At 39.9% G+C, this 25987-nt stretch overlaps 1 protein-coding gene across 1 annotated transcript in view; it reads left to right on the top strand.

Moving 5' to 3' along the window:
* The window catches only part of PEX5 (peroxin 5), a 48393-nt gene that overhangs the window by 18897 nt on the left and 3509 nt on the right, over window positions 1-25987 (top strand). Inside the window, exons 9-13 of the mRNA XM_089144949.1 lie at window positions 1937-2183; window positions 9477-9561; window positions 10326-10435; window positions 10996-11220; window positions 22452-22517. Of these exons, the coding sequence (XP_089001075.1) occupies window positions 1937-2183; window positions 9477-9561; window positions 10326-10435; window positions 10996-11220; window positions 22452-22517 (733 nt within the window). The remainder of the gene's footprint in view (window positions 1-1936; window positions 2184-9476; window positions 9562-10325; window positions 10436-10995; window positions 11221-22451; window positions 22518-25987) is intronic.

The raw sequence follows: 25987 nt of genomic DNA, 5'->3' as shown, positions 1-25987 counted from the left end.
TTATTTTATTAATCCATGAACTTGCAAACTTTCCAACAGCCTTGAAGCTTCTTTAGTGGAGATCGAATGAGACAGCTTGGGGGACTCAAAGGAGAGATATAGGGATTAGAGCACTAAATCATAAAGCAATCTTGCTCAAAATATGACTTTCATTGATCAAACCATGGGCTCATCTGAACAATTACATCAATATCTATAGCCACATTGCCTGACATAAGACTTAGACTCAGACTAGGACTGAAGTTGAAACTAAAGTTAATGTTCACACTTATTGTTCGTCTGAACGGTAACTACAGCTTTCCTATTGGAGTTACAACTTCAATTAAAACTTAAATGAAATAAAATAAGCTAAACCTAAACCCTCCATTTTAGCTGCTGCTTTTTTCTTTCTTTCTTCTTCTTCTTCTTCTTTTTTTTTTTTAATGTTTTTTTTTTGGGGGGGGGGGGGGTGTGGTCCCTACACCTCCACCTCAAGTTCAGCTAGCATAAGAATTAGAAACTAATAAACTAAGCTTCTAAATCTCCCAAGAATGAAATGTCAATATAATTTTATCTTGGGCCCACAAATCTTTTAGGAATATCCTCACTTAAGATAGATATGCAGCTCTGACACTGTTCACTTGAAAAGTGCTATTGGCCGCTTTTTGGGCCTTATAGGAGGACTGAATGAGCTGGCCTGCTCCAGTGCTGGTCCATTGGTTCTGTTTCCAGGTTGGTCTGTTTAGCCTTAGATTCTACATAATGGTGCACCATCTTGCTAGTTATTTTTATGAGGGACACATGGGAAAATTCATCTTGGAAGTGGAAGAGCTACGTAAACATTGATACTCTCGCAAGTTCTTATGTACAAGAACAGGAAAGCCTGGAAAGAGGACTTCTCTTTCTGTCTCTTTCTTCTTCTTCTTCTTCTTCTTTTTTATTTTTTATATGTCAGCAACAGAAGCCCAAGCCAATGGAACTATTGATGTTGTTGTGGTAGAAGTTCATGTAAACCCTTAATTCCTGTGAACTGTATCATGGTTCAAGTGGAGCAATAATGCACAGAAGGATGGCAGGGGTCCATTGGAAGAAGCTACAGGCTACAAGAAACAATGATAATAATATGATATGGATGATTGATCCAGAATCAAAGTAATGAACAATGGGAACTTGTGGAAAAGACATTGCTGGGTGCATATCTTTCCCTTCTTTTTTTTTTTTTTGACTTGAGGAATGTAACAGGCTGACAGCTTTCTTTTGATATAAAATACAAGTTGTTCTTTCATTGTTTTTTTTCTTATTCCCTAGGGCTGCGTTTGTTTGCTGGAATAAAGGTGGGGTGGGAAAATTCTTGAAAAGAGTGTAGATTTCTTACTTTTCCCTTAAATCCTAAAATGGTAGATTGTTTGGTTGCTTGGGGTGGGAAAGTGGGAGACAAGTTTCCTTGAATCAAGGAAACTTGTCTGCTGATGTGGCAGCCCAACTTTCCCACCCCATGCCATTTTAAAACCCCACATATTTGGTGGGACTTTGTGGGAAAGTTGGGAAAAGTAAAAAGTGGGACCCACCCCTATCACTTTTCCACAAAACCCTTTCCTTTCCTTTCCTTCTCCCTCACCCCACTACACATGGGACCCACATGTTTTTTTCCCACCCCTTTTTTCCCACCCCACCTTTGCAAACAAACGCAGCATAGGTAAATATAACTTTCTTATTGGATGATATTTTATTTTATTTATTTGTCAGCTTATTCTTTCTTTATTCATCCTGATATGATTTGTGATGATCCCCACTAATCCCATAAACAATCAGTTCTTTGTCTTTCAAATGACGATGTTTTAAAGAATTTTAAATTTATTTTGTAGTGTCTAAAGTTTGAAGTTTGATTCTTTCTATATGCCATTTGACCATGGAATTTTTTTGTTGAATGTATCCATATCCCATCATCCAAATACAGGTTCCTAAATGAGCAAATAGCTGTCTCAAAACAGTCAGACACATCACGAGGCATTTACGTCTTTTCTGATTTGAACCCTTACGTTGGTCATCCCAATCCCTTGAAAGAGGGGCAGGAGCTATTTCGTAAAGGGCTACTCAGTGAAGCTGTTCTTGCTTTAGAGGCTGAAGTTCTGAAGAACCCTGATAATGCTGAAGGTTGGAGGTTACTTGGAATTACTCATGCAGAGAATGATGATGATCAACAGGTTACTGTCTGCAACTTATTATATCATTGTATAAACTAGTTTCAGAGCTGCACCTGTCTCCCCATTGATTTTGCAACAATGCATCTTATTACCTTGTGATTCTAGTAAGGGTCTTTCTGTTGAGAAGTAGTAATGAATGTTCTGAGTTCACTTGAGCAACATTAGGAGTCAGGACACTTGCACATGAGAAATATATAGTACAGTCAGCTACATGGTTGTCAAGGTGGTAGGTGATCCGAGGTGTTTGAGGTCTTTCCTGAGCACCTTGGAGGCACCTAGGCAGTCTAAATTGTGTTCTAATATCTTTTTTTAAAGGTATAAACTTGTATCATGAGAAAATCAACAGTTAGCCACATCAAGTCATTAAAAAAATCTACACTAAGTCATAAATAATAATTGAAAACCAATATCTAGCCACATAAAACATTGAATTTAAAAAATGGAAGAATATAACAAACTGAAAAAGCAAGATTTTGGAAGTTAGAATCATGCGAAATATACATTGGTTTACATGTTATCGGGCTTGCCTTCACTTTTACCAAACCCCACATGTGTCTTTTACTGTTCTTAGAAATTATCATCTTATCAATGACTAGGTAAATTGTTCTCAATTTAGAGAAATGTTCTTGTTCTCTAAGAAATTTGGATGATCAGATTATTGTTTTATTACATTAGACTTTTGTGTGTCAGGTAGAGCACAAAACAGGCCTTCCAACAAATCCAAGATTTCTTACCTTATGTTTCGGACAAGCCTTATTTGTTGTGTGAGAATTATAGTTATCCAGGGGAGGTCAATGTGGTTTATTTTCTTTCTATATAAAGTTACGTAAAATGCTTCCATGTAAATCACGATCCCACCCAAAGTACCTGATGTAGCCTCAGTAGAACCCTGGGCCAATGCTTCAGGCCTCTCAAGGAACCAACTCGAATTGCATGTAAGTCTAACCCAAATTGATTAGGGTTTGAGGGGTGAAAACTTATAGTGTGTCTTACTGGGTTTTGGGTTCTCAGAATAACTTGGGACTTATGGGGTTGGACACAATTGGTCAGGTGAAAGGGGTTTTTTAAATAAATAGGGTTTTACGGCATATAGGATTATTGAGAACCAAGCTCCAGTGCGCAGATTGACCTGAAACTTGGGTAGAGTGTAGGTATGGTGTCCTAACTCTTTGACAGACCTGATGGCTAGATTGGAAGAGTTTGGGGGTTCTTGGAATATTGATCTCAAGAAAAGAGGGTTTTTCTCTTTCTCTTTCTTTCTTTCTTTCTTTCTTTCTTTCTTTCTTTCTTTCTTTCTTTTTTTTTTTTTTTTTTTTTTTTTTTTGGGGACAGATAAAGAGTCTGTTAATATGGATCCAATAGAGGGAACAGTGAGGGGGATCTATGCGCTTAGTCCTACAGAAAACTATTGGCTAAATTGAGGATCAAAATGTTCGCAGGTTTGATATTGATTCTAGTTTTTTTTTTTTTTTTGGGGGGGGGGGGGTTGGGATTTGGGATTAAAGAAAGCTCGAAAAGGGGAGGAGGGGGGGGGGAGGTTGGAATTTGGGATTAAAGAAAGCTCGAAAAGGGGAGGAGAGGGGGGGGGTTTGAAGGAGAAGTGTATACAGAAGCTGGATTTCCTTGCTTGTGTTGCATTTCTTAAATTACAGCAGCTTTTTGGGCAGATCTTCAACCCAAACTGATTCCAGTCAGATCTGGAATTTGGACATAAAACCATAGACCAAGATCTCGAACTTGAACGCCAACTCACTCCCTAAAAAAGTGAGTTGGCCGTGATTTCTGCGGTGGTCCATCTAGAGAGGTATATGGCGTCTTCTGGGGCTGATACTTGCAAAAACTTGATTTTTGGCCTACTATTTTAGGCCTTCATTATGTAATTCAGGTTTGCAGAAAAGTGTAAAAAAGAGCTCCATTGCAGAACCCAAGTGTAAAAGGGGGATGCCAATATGTCCTAAGGCTGTAATGGAGTATACACCATGTTGGACTCCTAAGAGTCACACCAAGAATCTGATGAATAAATGGAAGATGTTTTGCAACTCTGGCTTCCAGCAGCACTAGAGGCAAAAATGCATGTGTTTCAGCAAGATTGAGTAAGATATCTTGACTTGATCGAGTTGGGTTCTTTTATATCATGTGTTAGAGTTGACATCTCTTTTGGACTGAGATCTCAGTTTTGAGATGTCAACCAAGTTAGGGAAGTTCTTATTTCTCTGGACATCTTGTCTCGTCATCATGAAAGAGTGAGATATCTTGCAAGGTCTCTTGAGTTTGAGATCTAGGCTTGGAACGCCAAACACCAATAACCTCTTGGACGTAGACACCATGGAATCAGTACTTGGACTTAAGCACCATGCATAAAATGAAATTTGGACTTGGAAGCACCCAGATTTTAAGCAATCAAGACTTCATGGATAGGGTCTTTCTTGGAGACGGAAGGCAGCAGCCAAGTTTTCAATCAGCAAAAAATTTAATTCTAGTCCGCAAACAGGGGTCGTAACCAGCCAAAATGCAAGTCCTATCCCTATTAGGAATTGATGAATCCTAATTAAAATGAGTTGCTAACCCTCCCATGCATGAGCTATAAAAAAGCATAAAACCCCTAACAAAAATTGGACGAAGATAAACCAATTGAACCAAAATTTGAACATTTGTTTAGTTGAAATAAATATTAGGCCTTAAAAAAGTACTTGAACTATTATTTAATTCAAATAAATAAATAGGAGGCCTTTATGAAGAAAGTATAGGAACTACTACTGATGTAGCATCAAATGAATGAGGGCTAGTTCTTCCAAGATCTTAAAGAGAACCAACTCAAATGGGACTGAGAAAAAGTTTCTTTTAGAGATATGTGGTGAATATTTTAGAGATGGGACCTGGGGTCTGGAGTGGGGGGAAAAAAGAGAGGCAGTTTTGGTTGGCTAATTGGAATATATGAGGGCTCTTGTTTTGCAGGTTTTAGGGAGTCCAAAAATTCAATTAGAAAAAGGTTAGATGGAACGGGGATGGAAAATCTATTGGCTTACCAATACTTGGAAGAAAAACCTTGTGGTGAGCTGGGTTCAAGGTTCGAAATCTTGGTTTCCTGGCTGGTTTTGACCAGCCTTGAAGCCAAGATGGTGTCGAAATTTCAGCCATCTCAGCCGAAACCAGGTCTTTTCTGCAGTAAATTTCAACAGGTTTCAACGCTATTAGCCTAAGTTCTGGGTGGTTTGGTCAGTTTCCTTGCTTCTGATTTTCGGGAGTGAATCTTCCTTGTAAAAGACTATAGGCCTTCCATCACTTTGTAAAAAGATCCTCTCTCTCCCCTTTTGAATCCCCCCATGATAATCTGTCATTCAAGAAGGCAAGCACCTACAAATTTTCAGTTTGTAAAAACCCACTAGCCTTTCTTTTGATTTACTTGCCTGGGAGAAGCGCCAATGAGAATAAGTTTGGTGAAGACACTGAAGAGTTTGGGGCGGTGGTTGGCGGTTGAGAGGGGAAGTAGGTTGACAATAAGTAAGGCTTGAGAAACAGGGTCAAAACTATTGAACCTTGGGGTTAAGAAAAGATCCGTCCGTAAATCTCCATGCTGACTGCTTTGTGCCCAAGCCATGGGTGAGAACCAGTGTTGAAACCATCAAGACTTTGGCAAATCTCGTTGAAATGAAGGAATAAGCCCTAAAAAAGAAGGTGCTGTTTTGAACAACTCAGGTCGATACGGTCCATCTTTGTTGAAATTTCAACCGAGATGGACTGAAACCAGTCCCTCCTTCCTTTTATTGCAAGTTATGTCAATTTTTCCAGGGAGCCAAAATTTCAGCGAAATTTGTACAGTGGTGCAATAATGGTGAATAGAACTGAAGGCATGCTGAATCCACAGCTGTAGAAGAATCTCAGCTTGATTTCACTAAAGACCTTTTCATTTGAGCATTTGGAGATACCACCGCTGGAGCATGTTCTTCTCTCATAACAACAAACACGTAGGCTGCCCTTGCTGATTGTATTAATAACTTGAACTCTAAAAAGGACTAAGTAACAAATTGTGCGTCAGCCTCAATAAGGACTGATTAAAGAACATGCATTAGCTATAAGAAGGACTTTTTAATAATATGCTTCCACTATAATAAGGACTAACCAAAAACTTAAACCCATCAATATAATAAGGTCTAAACAAAAACTAAAATTAAGTATAGGGAATTTCGTACACGACACATATACCCATATTTTAGGTCAATTAAATCGGGCTTCTTCCTTGCCTCTTGGGACTTCATTGAGAATGATCTTATCCATGCCATCCGTGCTTCTTCCTCAACCCCTCTCAGCTCTCTTCCATTAACCAAACTTTCCTCTGCCTCATTCCCAAGAAACATGGGGCCTCCTCCCTCTCTAACTTCCGCCCCATCTTCCTCTATAACCTCCTCTATAAATTCATCTCTAAAATCCTAGTGAATAGGCTCAAGCGTGCGCTTCCCTCTCTTGTGAGTCCAAATCAATAGGCTTTTTTCTCAGGCCGAAGCATTGCGAATAACATCCTCCTTTGTGCGAAGATTGTCCTTGGCTTTGGTCGATCTGCTCACTCCCCGGCTACGCTTCTTAAGGTTGATCTCCATAAAGCCTTTGACTCTATCTCTGTGGGATTTCATTAGGGATGTCCTCTTTTCCATGGGTTTCTCTCTCCCCTTCATCCACTGGATCGAGACCTGTATCTCTTCTCCCCGATTCTCCATCTTAGCCAACAGTTCTCTGGCGGGATTCTTCCCTTCTCGTGTTAGCATTCGCCAAGGTTGCCCCCTCTCTCCTACCTCTTCTCCCTTGCCTTGGAGGTCCTCTCCTGCATCCTCCAATCCAAGAGTGATCAACTCCTCATCTCCCCCATCCCCCCCCCATCCCCAAGTGCAAGTCCCTAAACCTCACCCACCTTACTTTTGCTAATGATCTTATGATTTTCTCTAAAGCAGATCACCTGTCCATCTCCTCCATCCTCTCAGCTCTCTCGTAGTTTAAATCTCTCTCAGGGCTTCGAGTCAACCTAGACAAGTCCACCATCTTTCTCTCTGGAGTCCCCAATCAGCTTCGGGCCTCTCTTCTCCAGCTCTTGGGATTCTCTCCTGGATCTTTCCCTGTAATTTACCTTGGCCTCCTGCTCATCCCGGGTTGGCTCACTCGTCACCACTGCTTCCTATGCTTGACAACATCCGTAAGAAGCTTCAACTTTGGAAGGGTAAGCTTCTATTTTTTTCCGGTAGAGTGGTGCTCATCCAATCTGTGCTACAGTCCTCCTATCTTAATTGGTGTGGGATCTTCTCGATTCCCAAATCTACCATTTGTGCCAAGGAGTCTTTATTCTGTGTCTTCCTTTGGAAGGGCAGGAAGCCATGCGCTTCATCCACCCGGTCAGTTGGTCTTCCATTTTTCGCCCTACCTCTGAAGGTGGCCTGGGAATTCGTCAAATCATTGATGTTAATATAGCTTGCCTCCTCAAACTTATTTGGAAAATTGTTGCAAAGCATGATTCTATCTGGGTTAGGTGGGTCTACTCTTTCCATCTTTGATCGGATTCCCTCTGGATTGTCCCTATGCCCTCCAATCCCTTTAGAGTCAGGAGGAAAATTCTCTTGCTGCGCCCCCGCGCCATCTCCGCTATCTCTACTTCCATCTCCTCCGGCTCCACCACCTCCTTCTGGCTTGATCCATGGCATCCGATATGGACATTCTCTATAACCTCTTTGGTCCCCGTAGTGTTTATGGTTCCCGTATCCCTAAATCCACCCCCTTGTCTAATTTATCTCAAATGGATCTTGGGTCCCTTCCCCTCCCCATTCTCACACAGGTTTGGGAATCCCTCCCCCAGGCCCCAGCTCTTAACTCCTCTAGAGATCTCATTGTTTGGCTCCCTTCCCCCACCAAAACCTTCACCGCCACTTTTGCCTGGAACCTCATCAAACCCCATAGCCCTAAGCCCCTTGGCCCCCTTTGGTTTGGTTCAAAGGCTTCACCCCCTACCATTCCCTTACCCTTTGGAGAGCCCTTTAACCTCGCCCTCCCAACCCAATCCATCCTTTATTGGCCGCCATATCCCTGCTAACCCCAATTGCATCCTTTGTTGGAATGGTTTGGAGGACCGTGAGCACCTTTTCTTTTCTTGCTCGTTCTCCAGATCTATCTGGGGAAAAGCCTTAGATTCCATTTGGCCCCGGTCAAGGTGATCGTATGGGTTTTTAGAAATTGGTCTTGGATTTTGAGAAACTTTTCAGGCTCTTCCGTTTGCGATCGGATTGGTAAGTTAGTCTACTGTGCCTTGATCCATCACCTATGGGGGGAGCACAATCTTAGGAAATGGACTTCCAAATCCCGTTCTATAGATAGGATTTGGAATGCCATATATTTTGATGTTTCTTCTGGGTTGTTAGCTATCCCCCATCCCCTTGTTGATGATATCCCAAGGAATAGGCTCATTGTTGTCTCATGGGGTCTTAATTCTCCTTTTCTGCCTTCTACTTAAAGGCCTTGTTCTCTTGTTTTCTTTCATTTAATATATATTTTATTGATCCGAAAAAAAAATTTGCTGATTGCAAAATAAAGGCATTCGATCCTAATACCTACATGACCCATCCCTGGGCTTTGTTCCTATGAAAAAGAACCTAATTTGGGGCTGGATCTGAATAAACTGTTCTACTAATACTACTTGGGCAGGTTATTCTTGGACTTCTTGTGTGATGTAGGTCTTCGGATCTGCATCAGTGGATTCCGTGCAAAGCACTATTGTGCTGATAAAAAGAATTGCAAATGATCAGGTCTTGAAGAAATGTTTTGGTCATATGGGGGAAGCTCCTAGGCATCCTTTTAACAAAATGAATAGGTCTCTTGATCTCAGTGTCCTGTAGTGGTTGTTTCCTTGTGAAAAACTTAAGGTTATGGAATTGTTAAGGTAATTAAATCCTTTGTATTTCAAATTTTTAGTAGTGCCTTTCTGTCACTTGCCTAAACTTTCTTGAATTGGGTATTAAGTGAATGTGCCATGCAATCCAGGAAGGCAAAGAGTAATTTAATAAGAACTTAATTTATATGATGGACAAGAATTTGAGTTGGCCAAAAGTGTGAAAGAGTTTTTCAGGATGAAGTACTGATTTCTTTGATTCTCCCTTAAGAAAGTTTAAAATTGATATTTGAAAATTCCTGTATAATCTCTCTTTGGTACTTAAATAGTGTGGACACTGGTGTATCTTTCTATATTGGTCTTGGTTCTTGCTGTACCAACTTTGTTCTGACTGTTACTGGTTAGTCCCTAAGATATTTTATTTGATGCAGGCTATTGCATCCATGATGCGTGCACAGGAGGTGGATCCGACAAACTTGGAGGTGCTTCTTGCTCTTGGTGTGAGTCACACTAATGGTAGGTGACCGAGCCCTTCATCCTTTTCCAATTGCAGTCTTATTCCTCAACTTCACTCAATTACAATTAAATGAAAACAGCTAAAGGGATTGGCTACATAGATCCTTTTCCACAATTACACTAATGTATATGCCATATTATCAGTTAACTTGGTAGACTCCTGTCTTTTGTCCCCTCTTTAACCAGGTCATTTGTTGCTCCTTTTCTCTGGTGCTTTCCTCTGTTGCTTCTCATGGGAGAGCCATTTCAATTGACTCTCTTTCTCATTTATCTCTAGTCTTCACTGGGCTTCTAAAGTCCTGTGGGTGCATTCCTTCCTAATTTTGTCCTTCAATGTTGCCATTGATCCATCACAATCATCATCATCTCATCTAAAACTTTTTATTTGTATATTGTTTAGAATATGGCTCCATATAATGTTGCTGGAACTGTAATTGTCTTACGAAATCCACTTGATATGATAGCATGGTAATTAGACAACACCTTGGAAGAGCGCAGATTCTTGAGTAATATGCTTTATTGTTGGACCAAAATAATTGATACAATCAATCTGGGTTTTTAAATATCATAATGTCTCTAAAATAGCATTTTCTTGTTGACATCAAACCGATCCATGGGCTCCTGTATTTCATCTTTAATGCTTGGTTAAAGAACTTTCACATTTTACATTTTAGGGGAAGTATTTATTTATTTTTAATTTTTTTTCCAAAAGAGAGTTTTGTGAATGCAAGAAAAATAATTAGTTCAAAATTTCTAAATTGTAGAGCTGGAGCAGGCAGAGGCACTGAAATACCTTTATAGCTGGCTTCAACATCACCCCAAGTATGGAACGCTTGCCCCCTTGGAGCAGTCAGATTCTCTGTACTATGCTGATGTGAGACTTCTCCTTATATGTTATGGTAGCATATGTATTTTTGTTCTCCTGTTGCCATTTTCCATATGAGACTGTTTGTTTGCTGGAGAAAAAGGGTTGGGATGGTTAAATGTGTCGGACTCCTATCACTGCGGGTGAGGGGACAGAAACAGGGAGGAAAAGAAAGCTAGGGAAAAGAGGAATTGTGTGCTTCAAAATTGAAAAGCAGACTTGCTTTCCTTTTCCACAGAGTGCTGCCTTCTTTTTGTAGGTCTTTTTCAAGGCATGGGGCATGAAGAGTTTGATGCCATGTTAGTAGACAAGTTCTAGAAGTCTGGCTCCTCATTTTCCCATCCCATTTGACCAAACAATCCTTTTTTTTGGTACTTTGTGAGAAATGGTATACTTTTCCTCCCCCTTTATTATCCACCCAAGTTTTCTCCATTGGATGGACAGTCTCTATAAGAATATTATTCACAGCAGATGCACTTTTGATCTCTTTTGTTAGGTTGCCTTGTATAGTTGGAATAATCCATAATATAATGTCAAAATGTAGCAACTTTAATTGGTCTCATCTGCAGGTTGTTAGGTTATTTGGTGAAGCTGCTCAGATGTCTCCTGAAGATGCTGACGTCCACATTGTACTCGGAGTGCTCCACAACCTAACAAGGGAATATGACAGAGCTATTATTTCCTTTCAGACTGCATTGAAACTCAAGCCACGTGATTATTCTCTCTGGAACAAACTTGGTGCAACACAAGCTAACAGTGTTCAGAGTGCAGATGCAATTTTGGCTTATCAACAGGTACTCATTCCTATTCCCGTGTTTTATGGTGTATGCCACCAGCAAGCATCAGAGATTTTTTATTTTGGTTGCAGTAACGTCTGTTGAGATTGATGGTCTATTCTATTCTGTTATCTGTCAATAGTAGTTTGGAATTCAGGGCTTGTTGCTACATCATGTCTAAGTAAAGGTATGGGGTAGTCTGTTCCTGTTCCATATGAACGGGGGTTAATATTATCATTTATACTTGGTATTTGGTAATTTTCTTTATATATATAGGGCAGGGTAGAGGCTTGTTCTAGCATATGGTGAACTATGTGTTTCCTTTGAACATGATTTCTACTTTCTTCTACTTCTCTTCAAGAGGGAGGTACAGAAACCTGCGGAAAAGACAAGGGAGGCTTGGGAACAATGGTGAGTGGTATTTGGGAGACTACCACTGGTGAAGGGTGAAGCTTGAAGCTAAAAGCAAAGGAGGTTAAATAAGCTTCCCAATTAGTTTCCTGTATAAGGTGAGGTCATCAACTAGTTCACCATTATCTGTACCAAACTTCTGATAAGGATCCATATGAGTATCCAGTAGGTCACATTCAATCACAAACACAATACCCAGCACGTCTTTTTGTGGGGATAGACTAAACCGTTGTACCAAGCCTGCGATAGCTCAAGTTGTTCATTTGAAAGTGTTGATATAGAAATGACTTGGCCTTTACAATATCTCAGGTGATGGTGTTAGTAACTAGTGTCTTGATGACATTATTGGATATGGTAGTGATCCACTACTAGGAAACATGTGATATTATAGATAGGAGCTTCATATACTTATGAAAAGGGGGATCTTACCCATTTTGAAGGGCAGAATTATATAGGTAAAGCAAAGAATTATTTCAGTGTATACATTGATTTCATCCAAAATTTAGAGATTTCATTGCACAAGCAGTAGGAGCTTTAAAACCCATATGTTTTTTAGAGATTTGAAAGTCTGAAATATGTGAGGAAAAAAATGATATTATCGTTTTGATCGAGGGAACTATTAAAAGACGATTTAATTCCATAAAAACATAAGCTAAATAAAGAGTCAGGGATAAGGTGGTGATGACGGTGGTAGTGGGTAAGGTTTTGGAAGGAAGTCGAGATAAGCCGAAAAATAGGATAGTGATTAAAGCTGACAATAATGATCTAGGGTTAATACTGCAACTCTGGATTTTCTCCATTTACAATGGTTTCAGGGCATGACCAAGCCCAGGTCCAGTACCTAGATTTTGAGCATTGTTTTTTTATCCATAATTATACTTGTGTGGCTTGAATACCCTGCACTAGTTTTCCCCTTGAACAACATACCCTAGAGGTTGTCCCATGTATACTTTCTGTAGATCATTGTATAAAAATGGATCTTGATATCCAGTGGATGGATAGCTGCTCCAGCCTCCAAATTCACAGCTACGGTGATAATAACATGGATTGAATTGAGATGGAACAGGTGAGATCCCAAAGTATCCACACCATATGTCCAAGTGAAGCCCTTCACTACCAAAAGAGACGTGGGCTGTTCAGTGAACCATCCAGATTATAACTAAATGGTATATATCCATTGACAATGCCAGGATCCTTACCAGGGGTGACTCTACCAGGGTTTCTTTTCTTAAGAGAAGTAAAGCACCCATGCCTGTTCCTTCTGTGTTTAGCAACTAAGACTCGAGTGACTGCATGGGTAGCTGTATAATCTTTTTTCTGAGCCTTAATTGTATGGTTTTTCTTCTGAACATTCTTCAGCATTGAGTTTCACTCTTGAATCATCTTCTGGTCCTTCACTTGTGACAAGACTTCCTCTTTGCTTATCGGACAATCTTTCACTAAGTATCCGTTTTCCCTGCACAGATAGCATTGGCTGTTGTTGGTTATGAAGGCTTTCCCTTTATAGTCAGCACTGGTAAACGTTGAGTTTGTGGAGTGTTGGTGGTGGTGGTGGTGGTAGGGGGTTTAGGGTTGGTGTAGGTAGTTGATGTGGTGATGAGTTAAACCTGAGGTGGGCCCCCCCAGATGGCTCCAAGAATCCTCAATAAGCTGGTCGAACCCCTAGTAGGGGTATTTAGAAATTTTCAGCCCTCTTTTATTGCTGGAATTAATTTCAGTTTTATTACTAGAGTTCTATTTGGGTTTTATTTGTTAATTTGAGTTGTGTTTGAGTTGGTTTCCAATTGTTAAGTCGTGGATAAGATAAGATTCCTTTACAAGAAGGGTTCATATCTTTTAGGAGTTTGCGTTTAATTAGAAGTTGTCTTTATTAGTAGTTAATAGTTGTGTCCCCTAAGGAATTCTTTTTCAAGTTCTTTAGATAGAGTCTTAAGTTATTTAGCCTTTTATTTTCTGCATGTTTCTTTAGTTGTTTGGATTCTATTTCAAGGGTTGAGATATGTGGTGCTCTAGCCTGTTAAGGAATCCCAAATAGTGTTAGTCTTTTAGTAGGATATAAATAGTCTATTGTTTCTTTGTAATTCATTGAAGTCTGATTATTGAATGAAAAAAGTTATCGAGGACTGGGATTCCTGTTTAAGGGGGCCTTGGTGGATTTTTGGTAATGTTCTTCAATATTCAGTATCCTTCTTCAAGCTACTTTAAGTCTTCTAATTCTCTACAGCCTTCACAAATTCCAGCAACCGTTAATCACAACAGCAGTCAAGAATCAAGTAAGTACAGCAACCCACCCTTTCCCTCATCTCCCTACCACATCGCAGCCCTAGTTAGCCTCTTCCCCTCACCCCCACAACAACCCTAACCCTCCCCTGCCCTCCCCTGTTCTGCGCACCCCTGTAACCCCCTCCCCCTGGCTGCCGCAACATAGCAGCAGCCCTCCCTCCCTCTGCAGCACCCCTTAGCCCCTGCCATCATCCCTTCGACCCTTCCCAGCCTATTCTCCATTGCCCCTGGCCCCCTAGTACTCGCAAGCTCCCCCACCCCTTCTTCTTTCCTACGGCAGCCCCTAAACTCCCACCCACTGCAAATCCCTATTCCCCAGCCCATTAACCTCCCTTTTTCTCCCAATAGGATCGTATCAAACTCTAGGCATCAGTCCCACTGTTAGTTACCTTAATAAATCCTATTTCCTAAGTCTGAAAATTTACTGCCCTTCATCTTCTTCATCAAAATTTTCCGCAACTCATCTTCTACTTCTGAAAAACCCTAAATCAACTTAGACCCTCTCCTACATACTAAAACCATTAAAGCAAGGTCTGAAAATAAAAGTCATCAAGTGCAGTCCCATCTCCCACGCTAGCTGAAATACCCAAACCCTAGTTTTCAGACCTGAAATTAGTACTACAGCAAGGTTTTGAGTGCTTTGGACCACCTTACACATCCTAGAATAACCATTCCTTTTGCTGGAAACTTCTGGGCAGCCCTTAATTTTAGGTAAAATTTATCAAAACCCTAACCCTAGAATTGGGTTTACATCAATTGTTCTCTTGAGATCAGACCTTCTTTGATTGATTATGGTTTTGGCCCTCAGGGCCTTTTCATATGGATTTCTCATGTCATGTATATCTACTACAGCTATACCTGCTGTGATGTTATGCTTCAGTTAAAGTTTGAACCAGTCATTAGCTGTAGCTCATCTTCGTGGATTCTTGTTTCTGCAAGATGGCATTGAACTTCTGCATATATTCTGCCAGTCATAGTTCCTTGCACCAAGGATTGGTACATGGTCTTGTATCTGTGCTTCGTAATGTTTAGGAGGTATTTCTTGCTAAGTTAGCTCGGTTTGGTCAAACTTCAGCTTCCTGTTCTTTGGTAAGTCATACCAGTCAAAGTAATCAAGAGGCAATCTAATCATAAATTACCTGTGGATCTGTGTAACCATCAAACTCCTTCACATCAAGCTTTACTTTGTGGGTGTCTCCTTCCATCTCTGTAGTCATTGCCACTGTTGAAATAGCTTCTCACATGATCTTCAAAGCTTAAGGGAAAATGATCTCTCTATTTCAATTTGTGCCTCTGTCTACTGTCTGTCTCTATCATCTCCTTCATACATAGGTTGCAAACTGGAAGTCTATGTCATCTCTATCATCTCTTGGGGCATTGTATCTGTCATGGGGGCGACTACTATGGCTGCTTCCATTCCCATTCCTATGAGCAATGTGAAAGTGAGACTGTAAAGGAATTCTGTTCTGGGAGGGGGCTGGTTGTTAGCTTTAAAGGATTCTTGCAATCTCTGAGGGTGGTCCTGAGTTCATTGAACTCCAATTGATTTGTTGGTATACTGGGATGTAATGCTTGTAACTAGGGTTTGGATGGATTCCTTGATGTCAATGATGTTACTCTTGAATCCTTCAGCAAAGTCCTGGGATGTGTGGTCAGCCATGGTTTGATACCACTCTGATGCAGCCTTGCTTGAATAGGGCTGTAGCTCCAAGATATCTAGGTCTTGACTTGAATTCCTTGTCCAAGACTAGGCTTTGGGTTAGCGTGTTTGGGTATCAAGGAATCTTAGCCCATCCAGCGGGAGATTGATAAATTCATTGATATGGGGTAGATCTGATATGGGATGACAACTTATATTTTGTTCCTTAGAATAACCTTGTCAAGTGCCAATGAATTTGGACGGGTGGATTGGGAGATATTGGGTTTCTTGATCTTGGAGGGAAAATAAGGTGACAATAACAAGGAACAGAAGATCTAGGGTTTGGTTGTCCATTAGGGCTGAAATTGGGGTGGAAGGTCCTGGCGAGGAGCGAGAGCAGAAGAGGAACAACACTTCCCTGGTTGGTTCGGAGTCTTCAGACAGGATCAGCCCTGAAGGAGGGTTACATGAAACACCCGTCATGAATGAACCATCAATAGAGGATATGATCAGGATGATCTGGCACAATATGGAAAGGGTAAAAGAGCGTCAGCAGTCCATGCTAGAGCGTCCTGACTGTCGGGAAACAAGATGCGAGAGTCATCAGGCAGTTTTTCCTGGATACAAGGCTTAGAGGATGACCAGCAGTCCAGATTACAGCTCATAAACAGAAGGGGCGTCAAACTGATCCACCATGGAGACTGCAGGGGCCAGGATACAGCCTACATCTGAGCACCAAGCGGCTTATGAACCCCCATGACACGAGGACAGTCTGTTAGGTGAGAACGATCACTCGTGCATGAGAATTACAGTCAGGCACACCGGGTAGAAAGTTCAAACTTGCAGCTAGGGGTTGGGTAAATAAGGTTCCTAAAGTTTGGGACACACCTAACACTTAGATTCCTGTAGATCTGACTTGAATTTTGGGAATCTAGAAAAGTCCGAAAATTCAAGAAAATGGAAAGAGGTGAGGGAAGGATATTGATGAGGGCTTCCAATAGTACCTGGTTTGGACCTTGAATGGAGCGTGGATGAAGCTGGAATGCTGCTGTTGATGGTGGTCGAAGGCTGTCTCCTACAGCCACTGTCAAGGATCTGATTTGGCCTTTACTAACTTAGAACCTCCTTTGGGTTGATTTTTCGAACTTATTGATAGGATCAGACCTACTACTACTTGAATCCGCAAACTAATTGACTGAATGGGAAGCTTTATTATTCAATAATCAGAACTGATTCTCCTCATTGAGTGGAGGGGTTCATTTTTACATGCCATGGGCTGGGTTTCCTACTTGAACTTGTATTCCCAGCCCAATACTACTAAAACTCAACAACTACTAGGTCTTAAAGTTTGACCTGTACAAGGACTGTTTTAGAACTCCTAATTAAATTCAAGCTTCCCAAAACTGACTCCTAATTGATTTTAAGCCAGGTTCAATCCTGTCATTGATTCTGCCACACCTCTTTTGAAGTTGTTACTGTTCCAAATTGGTGGTGTGAGGTCGATGGATATTGAGTTCCGGACATATTAAAAAAAATTAAAATGTCCATTCAGTTACATGTCTCCCAACTTGGAAGAAACTACTAATATTAAAAATCATTGACATGGGATGCATTCTGATTCAGATTCAGATTCAGATTCAGCCCCTGATTAGAGCCCTCAGACTTGCTTCCCTCCCTTTATAATCCCAGGTGGAGCACCTAGGCTTGCTGTCTAGCTGCACTTTCAAGTCATTATTGTTTCTGCATACTTTATTTTTTTCTTTTTCATTGTTAGTAGTTTCGGTGACAGTTTAGTTATTCTCACAAACCATAAGGGCAGCCTAGTCCTTTTATTAGGTCTTGTAACTCAAGGTAGTCTTTAATTCAATAAAGGAGCCCAAGCTGTGTGTCCAATAGTCCTTGTAGAGGTCCAATTATGAGACCTTATTAGCTGCTGTTTCTATATCCTAATTAGAGTCAGTTTGGGAGTCCTAATCGTACTAATGTTATCATAATCGATGGAAAGGTCTAGAGTTCAGAATTATATGATTCTTGCTCTCAGCATTTGAGACTTTTATGTGTGTTCGCTGCTGCACATGCTGGTTTAGTTCACGCTTGTTAAAGGAACCTCTGAGGATTGAATAAACTTAGGGTTCTTGGTGAGATATAGCTAGATCCTGTTTAAGAAGCCATTTCCACTCAATCCAAGGCTCCACAAGGCTTCTTCCCCCCCCCCCCCCTCTCTTCTTCTGTCAATGTCTTTCTCCTATTTTTGTAGATTTTCATGCTCCCCAAGGAACCTAAATTTCAAGGTCAAATCTATACCATCTAACCACCAGATCTGTTCAGGTGCATTATCTCCGAAGTGTAGTAACCTTCAATAGTAGTTTGACCCCATTCAACCATCCAATTTCAAGATATGAATATTCCTTGAACTTTTTACTCCCTAAAACACTGGAGTGAAAAAACTCTCAGATCTAAGGTTTAGGTTTTGCGAAGAAGGTAGCGATAAACTGGGAATCAGTGCTGCCACAGATAGGAGAGAGGGGAAAGGAAGAAAGGAGGGGCTGGAATGAAGAACTAGGGTTGGGAATGGGAGGGGATTGAGAGGATAGGAGTGGGGGAGATGAATGAAGCTGCTGGAGGGTAGGGAGGGGGAGGAAAGGGGCTCCGATGGGAAAAGGGGGGCTGCAATGAAGGGAAATAGGGTTTTTGGGGGTGGGGGAGGGGAGTTGTTGCAGGCAAGAGGGATGGGAGAAAGAGGGGCTGCTATGAAGGAGAAAAGAACTAGAATAGCGTAGGGGTGGGGAAATGTATACTTGTTAGAGAGAGAGGTTGAAGAACTTGAAATTCTGCAGCAATTGAAACACCAACAGCAACCGCAGGCCTCCTTTCTCTGGAAACCCACGACTCTCATGTTAACCTTGGATTCTCAAGTTTATTCAATAATCTAGTCTGTCCTCTTTACAAGATAGGGGCTATATTTATAGCCTCACATAAATGGACTCATACTAGGACTGAAAGTTAGAAGGTCATTCAAACTAGGACGGACTCTCACTGGACTTGACTCTTATCTCATCCTAAGATGATTCAAATGACTAAACATGAGTAGGACTAGAATCTTTGTAGAAATTGTTAAGGAAATTTCTCTCTAATTGGGGCTCCTAGCTCGACTGGGACTCTTCAATAATTTGATCGAAACTAAACCAGACCTTAAAACAAGAGTAGAGTTGCAATCCTATTAACATACTGGATCCAACAAATATTAATTGGACTCAACTAGAACAAGACAAAATTGCCAAAACGCTCTTACATGAGCAAAAATTCCTGTAAGGCTTTAGTTTGCTGGGCTGCCACCCTAGGCCCTGTTAAAATCTTTGGAGAGGCCCTAGATTTGTTTCATATTACTTTTGTGGAGCTTTGGAATTTATCTGGTCTTCTATTAGTACTGTCAGGAATTTATTGTACTCCTTGGCATGATCAGTTACATTATTGGTTTTCATGTTTCTATATTTGCAAAATACTCTATTTTCCCGGGTCATCTTATTGTGATTATACTACCCTTGTTTGTTAATATTCTATTTTCCATAACCGATTTCAACCTCTATCTTGTGGTAAATAGGGGTTTTGATTGGATATTGTTTGGCTGCTGTTTTATTATCTACTTACCAGAATCGATCTCAGGTTCTTGTCTTCTAGTATATAGAAAAATACTCAGCTACTATTTTTTTACTGCTACTGCTACTACCCTTATGAAGTGATTTGTATTTACTACTAGAATTACTGAAGACCCCAAGATTTCGTTACGACTTCAGATCTAGATCTTATGGAATTTTGATGAAGATTCATACATAAGACAACATATTGGTTTAATGAAGATTTATATACTTTTTTTCGGATCTTGGGGATTGCATCATTAACCTTTACCAAATTTTGGGTTCATTTGGATTATGTTTTACACTTTTGCTGCCTCTTCGTTGGAATGTCAAGGTCAACTTTTATTGGCATTACCACTGTTGTTATGATAACGATTCTGCCCGCTTGTTTTCTGATGCTCTGGTTAGTGTCTTGGTGCAAAAAGGACCTGGTCTACTGGGTTTGATATATTGCTACCCCGTTGGCTTATTTGGTGAATAATAACTTGTTCTGCTGGTGTGATTTACAATGTTGCTGATTCACATTATTGGGGGTTCTAAAGTATACCTTAATGGCTAGCGTTGCTACTGTAGTCCTATCTATCATAATCAACTACAGTTTTTGCATATGGATGCCTACTTAAATTATTGGTTGTCATTATTGTCCATGTGCAATGCTACACAAGTGGGAGACTGGAGCCTTTTGTCCACCTACTTGGTCCACAATAACCCATATTGCGTTTTATCTACCTACTTAGTCTATAGTAACCTATACTACTTTACTTACCTATTTGGTCTATATTAACCTATACTACCTAATCTACCTACTTGGTTCGTAGTAACCCATACTACCTTACCTATTTGGTCCACAGTAACCTATATTGCCTTTTGCATACCTACTTAGTCCACGGTAACCAATACTGCCTTTTATCTACCCATACTTTTACCTATTACATGCCTTCTTGCAAAGAGCTTATATGCAACTTTGGGCTGCACATTTTATCTTCTTGTGTGGAGATTTCTTCCTACTATTGGCATTTTTTAGATAGTGTCCTTAATGTAATTGTTGCCGTTATAATTATGGATGACCACTGTCTCATTATTGGATGGTTCATTGGACATGAAGAATTGAAGTTTTTTTTAAAGTTGATGTTGATTATCTCCTGGGTGAAAGTTCTCTCAATGTTTATTGGCATATGCTATTGCTATACAGTTCAAGACTGGTTCTGCCTTTCAAGTTTATTCTTATTGTTCAAGCTAGAGTTTTCTTTGTGTATGCCCCAGCTTGAGGGGGAGTGTTGAAAATTGTAGCAGCCTTGGTGCACTAGTTGCACAAGTTTTTATTTTGGAGAAGCAGTCTTGATGCACAATTTTGAAATTTCAGGTTTTCTATTTTGGTTACTTTCTAATTTTTTTATTGATAGGTTGGCAAGTAATCTCCCTAGGATAGTTTCCTTTTTAGTAGATTTGGAAGATTCTATACAATATGTAATTTTTCTTTTTGCTGTTATTGAGTTTAGGAAAGTTTCCTAAACTAAGATTTGATTTTACATTATAAATAAAGTACCAGAGAAGAGCCAAAGGACATACATGCATCTCTCCCTTTTTTCTCTTCTCTCCTCTTCGTCTTTAGTCTTCTTCTATTCCTCTTCTTTTTTTCAGTCCCTAAGCTGATTACATGTACTAAAATTCTAATGAAGTAAGGGTAGAGGATGCTCGGAAAACTAGTATGGTGATCCTAGAAAGGGGTGGTGCTTGTGGAGGATGTGGAGGTGGGCATAGTGGCGGTCGAGATAGAAGTGGGTATGTTGGCACAATGATAAAGTGGGAAGAGGGCATGGACATTGCCGATGCAGGGCAACCACGGAAGGCAGCAACCTTGTCTCAATTTTGAGGGTTGGAAAATTTCCTACAAGTGAGGCCTCGGTGAAGAATGGAAAGAACAGGACATTACGTCTTCATGTATGGCAATAGAACTCAACGACATTGAGGAATGTTGGGTTTTTAGTGACGGAGTTGACATGGCTATTTGGCAAACATGTGAAGACCAACCTTCTAAATTTTCCTCACTTTGAGGACAAGGGGAATTTCAAGGGGCCGGCAGTGTTAGGGCCCTGGGATCACACTAGGGTTGCTGTTAATTGGTGGGTTATGAAGAGAGAGAGAGGGTTACTGTTAATTGGTGGGTTACAAATAGGGGGGAAGGTATGAGGAAAGGACATCGGATATCTTGTGTGAGGTTTGGACAGCCTTTGGCTGAGGGCTGTGTATGCTGTGGTGGGTGACTGGCATCATCACAACCAGCGTATCTTTCATATTTTCAGTGTCTTCTTTGATGCTTTGTTAGTCCAGATGGAAGGTTCTTATCAGTTGTCAATAAAAGATGAAGTAAATATATATTGGTTGATGGTCATTCTTTTGATTTGTTAGGCATGTCAGCTGATCTACTACTTTATGGAGTTAGTTTTTTTTTTTTTTTTCTTTTTCTGATGAAACAATCGATATACGTAATTCAATTATTTATTTGAATGTATGGGTTCTACAACTAAATGTTACATAGAATAATTTATATAAGAGTAAGGATATAATAGCTTGCTATTTATTATTGATCTAGGGACCAAAGACATGATTCAAACATCAATGATGCTTAAATAGACACTTCAAAGTTCCAGGGCCAATTGCATACTTTTAGGCACCAGTGACTATTTCTGTATCTTCACCAAAGTTGATCAAATTTTGGATTCAGCGTAGGAGGAAATCCTTGAAATAAATCTTTCACCATGACAACACTCTCCATGCTGATTCCACTGAGTTCTATCTTTGAATTGGCAGAGCAAATGTTTGGATGTGTGGAAAAAGCAAACAAGAAGCCTTTATTTCTCTCAAAAATTGGAGGGGATTGTGCTTGCCCTTATCTGGGTCAGACTCATGGAAGCAATAAAAATTGGTTGAAACTCCCTGGCCATAGGCTGTGATTGACAGTTTTATATTGAAGAAAAACATTCAAATAACTTCAGTTGCAGCTGATTACTAGCAAATAGATAAAAATAAAATAATCCAGACAGGGAACATAATGAATTGACCAGTCATCAGTTTCCTGAAGTGCTCAGGAATCTTGATTTTGGTGCAAAATCTGGAGCTGCAGGCTGTTGTCTTTCTTGTATTTAGCATATAATAAGATGAGAATGCTCCTTTGCATTACTCGGGGTATGCCACCCAGTATATTTCACTTTTTAAGTCTTTGTATGAGATATCCTATGCAGCATTCTTATATTATGATCTGTTTGCCTATAATGTCACAGGCACTAGATTTAAAACCGAATTATGTACGTGCATGGGCAAATATGGGTATAAGTTTTGCCAACCAGGTTCGTTCCCATACATTGCTTATTCCTTTATGTTTATTCCCTTATGCAGATAAAGAACCGATATTGGTGCTTTGCTTTTGAGCACTGAAAATAACAAATGTGATAATTTCATTTAAGTGAAATGTAATCTTTTAACTTGATTTTTAACCACTTCCCAGCACTCGTTTCATTTTGAAACTGCAATGGTAGGATGTAATGCTTATCCAAGTCTGCCATGTGGTAAAGGTGTGTTGTGGCAAAAACAAAGTTCACATAGTCTTGTGTTGGTATTTTTTTCCCTTTTTAGCTAATTCTGGAGTTGTAATAAAATGACGAGATAGTTCAACAATGATTCACTATCTCCAAACTGAATGAATTAGACGTTACATAAGGCTCCATTTATTTTGGTCAAAACCTTGTAGAAGAAAATTTTCAGGTAAAATTCTTAATTCTGTATGTTTTTTTACACAATTTTTTTATATTTTTACATGGTTTTTCTTTGACCAAGAAGTCATGCACACCAAAACTTAAGACTGCGGATAAGGGAAACAGGTTTTGCAATAATACTTATGTTGAAATCTTGAGAGAATCCCAACTTATGTCCTGTGTGATATTGCAGGGCTTTATTTATAATAATAATTATGAATGAGCAAGTACAATGTTCTCCGATGTGGGACTAAAAATCATAAACAATAAAGACTCTCTCATAGACCAAACTCCTAACTGGACTCAAACTCCTAATTGAACTCAACTTATGATTTACAACACTCCCCCTCAAGTTGGTGTATAGATATTTATCATGCCCAACTTGCTAACAATACTACTAAATAACTTAACACTCAACCTATTTTGAATATATCAACATGTTGGTTGTCAGAGGTAAAAAAAGAAATCTGAACTGGACTAGACTCAACCTTTTCTTTAATAAAATGTCTATCAATTTCCACATGTTTGGTCCTATCATGCTGAACTGGATTATGGGTGATGTTGATGGCTTATTTGCTGTCAGAATATAGCCTTATAGGTCCTTCTAGATCTGCTCCAAGTTCTTGAAGAAGACCCTTCAACCATAACACTTCACAAATACATTGAGCTAAGGCTTTAAACTCTGCTTCAGCACTTGATCGAGCCACTACAACCTTTTTTTTGCTCCTCCAGGACACCAAGTTACCTCCCACATAAGTACAATAGCCAAAGGTAGACCTCCTGTCATCCGGACATCCAGCCCAATATGCATCAGTGTATGCTTCAACTCTAAGATGTCCTTGAGATGAGAAGAGATTAAAAAACCTTTCCTTGGAGACACCTTCAAAATACCTCAAGATACGATATACTGCTTTAAGATGTGAAGAATAAAGATCATGCATGTATTCTTACAAGGCTGACTGCAAAGTTGATATTTGGCCTAGTATGTGACAAATGAATCAACTTCCCAACTAATTTTTGGTAGTTGGTTTTGTCAACTGGTTCTTCTTCCGTAGCTTTCAAGTGTTGATTAGGCTCCATTGGGGTCTCTACAAGTCTACACCCTAGCATTCCAGTCTCTTTTAATAGGTCCAAGTTGTACTTTCTCTAAGAGAGTGAGACACTATTAGCAAAGTAAGCCAACTCTAACCTGAGAAAGTACCTTGAGTCTGCCCATATCTTTTATCTCAACCTCTATCCCCATGAATGTCTTTAAGGCTGTAATTTCATCTTCATTGTACAAGGAGTATTGTAGTATGGCATTTATTCTGCTTGATAAACAGGTTATGGTCTGCATTACTTTGCATTATTTTGCCTGTAGCCATAGGAGATCATTGCCTTGGGAAATCTTCCAAAACATGCCCTAGGAGACTGCTTTAGACCATATAGAGCTCTCTTTAACCTAGACACCTTCCTATGGGTCTTTGAACTAGAATAACCAGGGGGCACATCCATATATACTTCTTCCTTCAGCTCTCCATGTAGGAAATCCGGAACCTCTTCACTAGACAACTCTCCCCCCCTGAATAGGTGTAGGTGAAAAACGAAAACATTCTCTTGAAAGACCACATCCATGGTGAGAAATATTTTTGTAGAAGGGGATGATAACACTTGTACCCTTTTTAGGTGGTAGAGTTACCAGAGTAACCTAGAAAAATGCACAGCAGCTTGCAAAGGTCAACCTTACAATGAACACAATGATTTCTAGCCAAGGAGCACCCCCAAACACTTTAGGAGGAACAATGAATGATGCACAACCCAAAAGAAGATCATGCGGGAGCGTTGTTGCAATACATGGGATCGCATCTTACTAATAGATAGGGTAAGCTGCCGCAAGTATCACATCTCCCCAAGAATTATGTGGGACATGCATAGTAAACACTAAGGATCATGAATCTCAAGGAGATGTCGGTTCTTGTGTTTAGCCACCCAATTCTAAGCAAGTTTATCAACACAACTAGTTTGGCGAATGATGTCATAATGAGATAAACAGAATTGGAGTTCCTCCACATTATATCTTTAGTCCGATTCTCAGTTTTGTGGTTATCATTTTATGAAAAACTTGAAAGCAAGTAAAAACATCACTTTTCTGGTGTAACAAATGTGGTCCTAGTGCAGCAGTCAATGAGGTTACAAACAGAAGAAGAATCACAATGGGAAGGAACACAAACAACAGAATGAATAACAGAAAAAGGATATCATTGCAATTATGAGAATTAGGATAAATATGTCTGGTACTGTTTTACCAAAATGCAAGCATCAGAATGAGAACCATTTAATTTGCATCTCTTAGCTAAATTAGGGAAAAGTCTAGATAAAGTTGCTAATGCAAGGTGACCAAGACGACGATGCCACTGAAGCAAAGTGGACAATATGGGGCAAAGGAACTAAAAGAAGTGATCAGAGCCAACACCAATGGAGAATAGTTTAGCAGGGAGAGCTCCCCAGCATGTTTACCACTGCCAATACACCCCATTTCCAAGTTCTGAAATACACAGTGAGAGGGAAAGAAAGTTATTTTGCAATTTAAGTCCCAACTCCTGAGTAAGACTACTAATGGACAAAAGGTTGGTAGAAAAATTGGAAATTGTAAAACAAAAGATAACTATATAGATAGTGAACAATTAATGGATCCTTCTCCAGAAACTAGAGTGTGGACCATCAGCAATATTAACAGTATAACTAGGAGAAATGGTAGAATAAGAATATATTAACAGTATAACTAGGAGAAACAGTAGAATGAGAATGAAATAAAGAGTGTGAACTATACATGTGATTGATTGCACTAGAGTCAATAATCCACGAGGATGGACTCGAGAGCATGCTATGGAAATTGAAAAGAACACCTGAGTTGAAAGAGGGCTTTAAGGTGGTAACCACACTAGCACTAAACATCTACGTAGAAGAAGACAACTCAAGTCTGGTCAACAACTTCCAACGATGCTGGAGTTCATCTGAAGAAAGGTGTCAATGTCCTCTAGATTGACTTGATTGGCCGCTGCCTGTGAAGTCCCATCACATCCAGT

The sequence above is a fragment of the Hakea prostrata genome, chromosome 2 (genome assembly GCF_041222555.1).
Source record: "Hakea prostrata isolate BN-2017 chromosome 2, UWA_Hpros_2, whole genome shotgun sequence".
NCBI classification, from domain to species: Eukaryota; Viridiplantae; Streptophyta; class Magnoliopsida; order Proteales; family Proteaceae; genus Hakea; species Hakea prostrata.
Note: the sequence above shows the minus strand (reverse complement) of the source record. Positions and strands in the feature narration are given on the sequence as shown.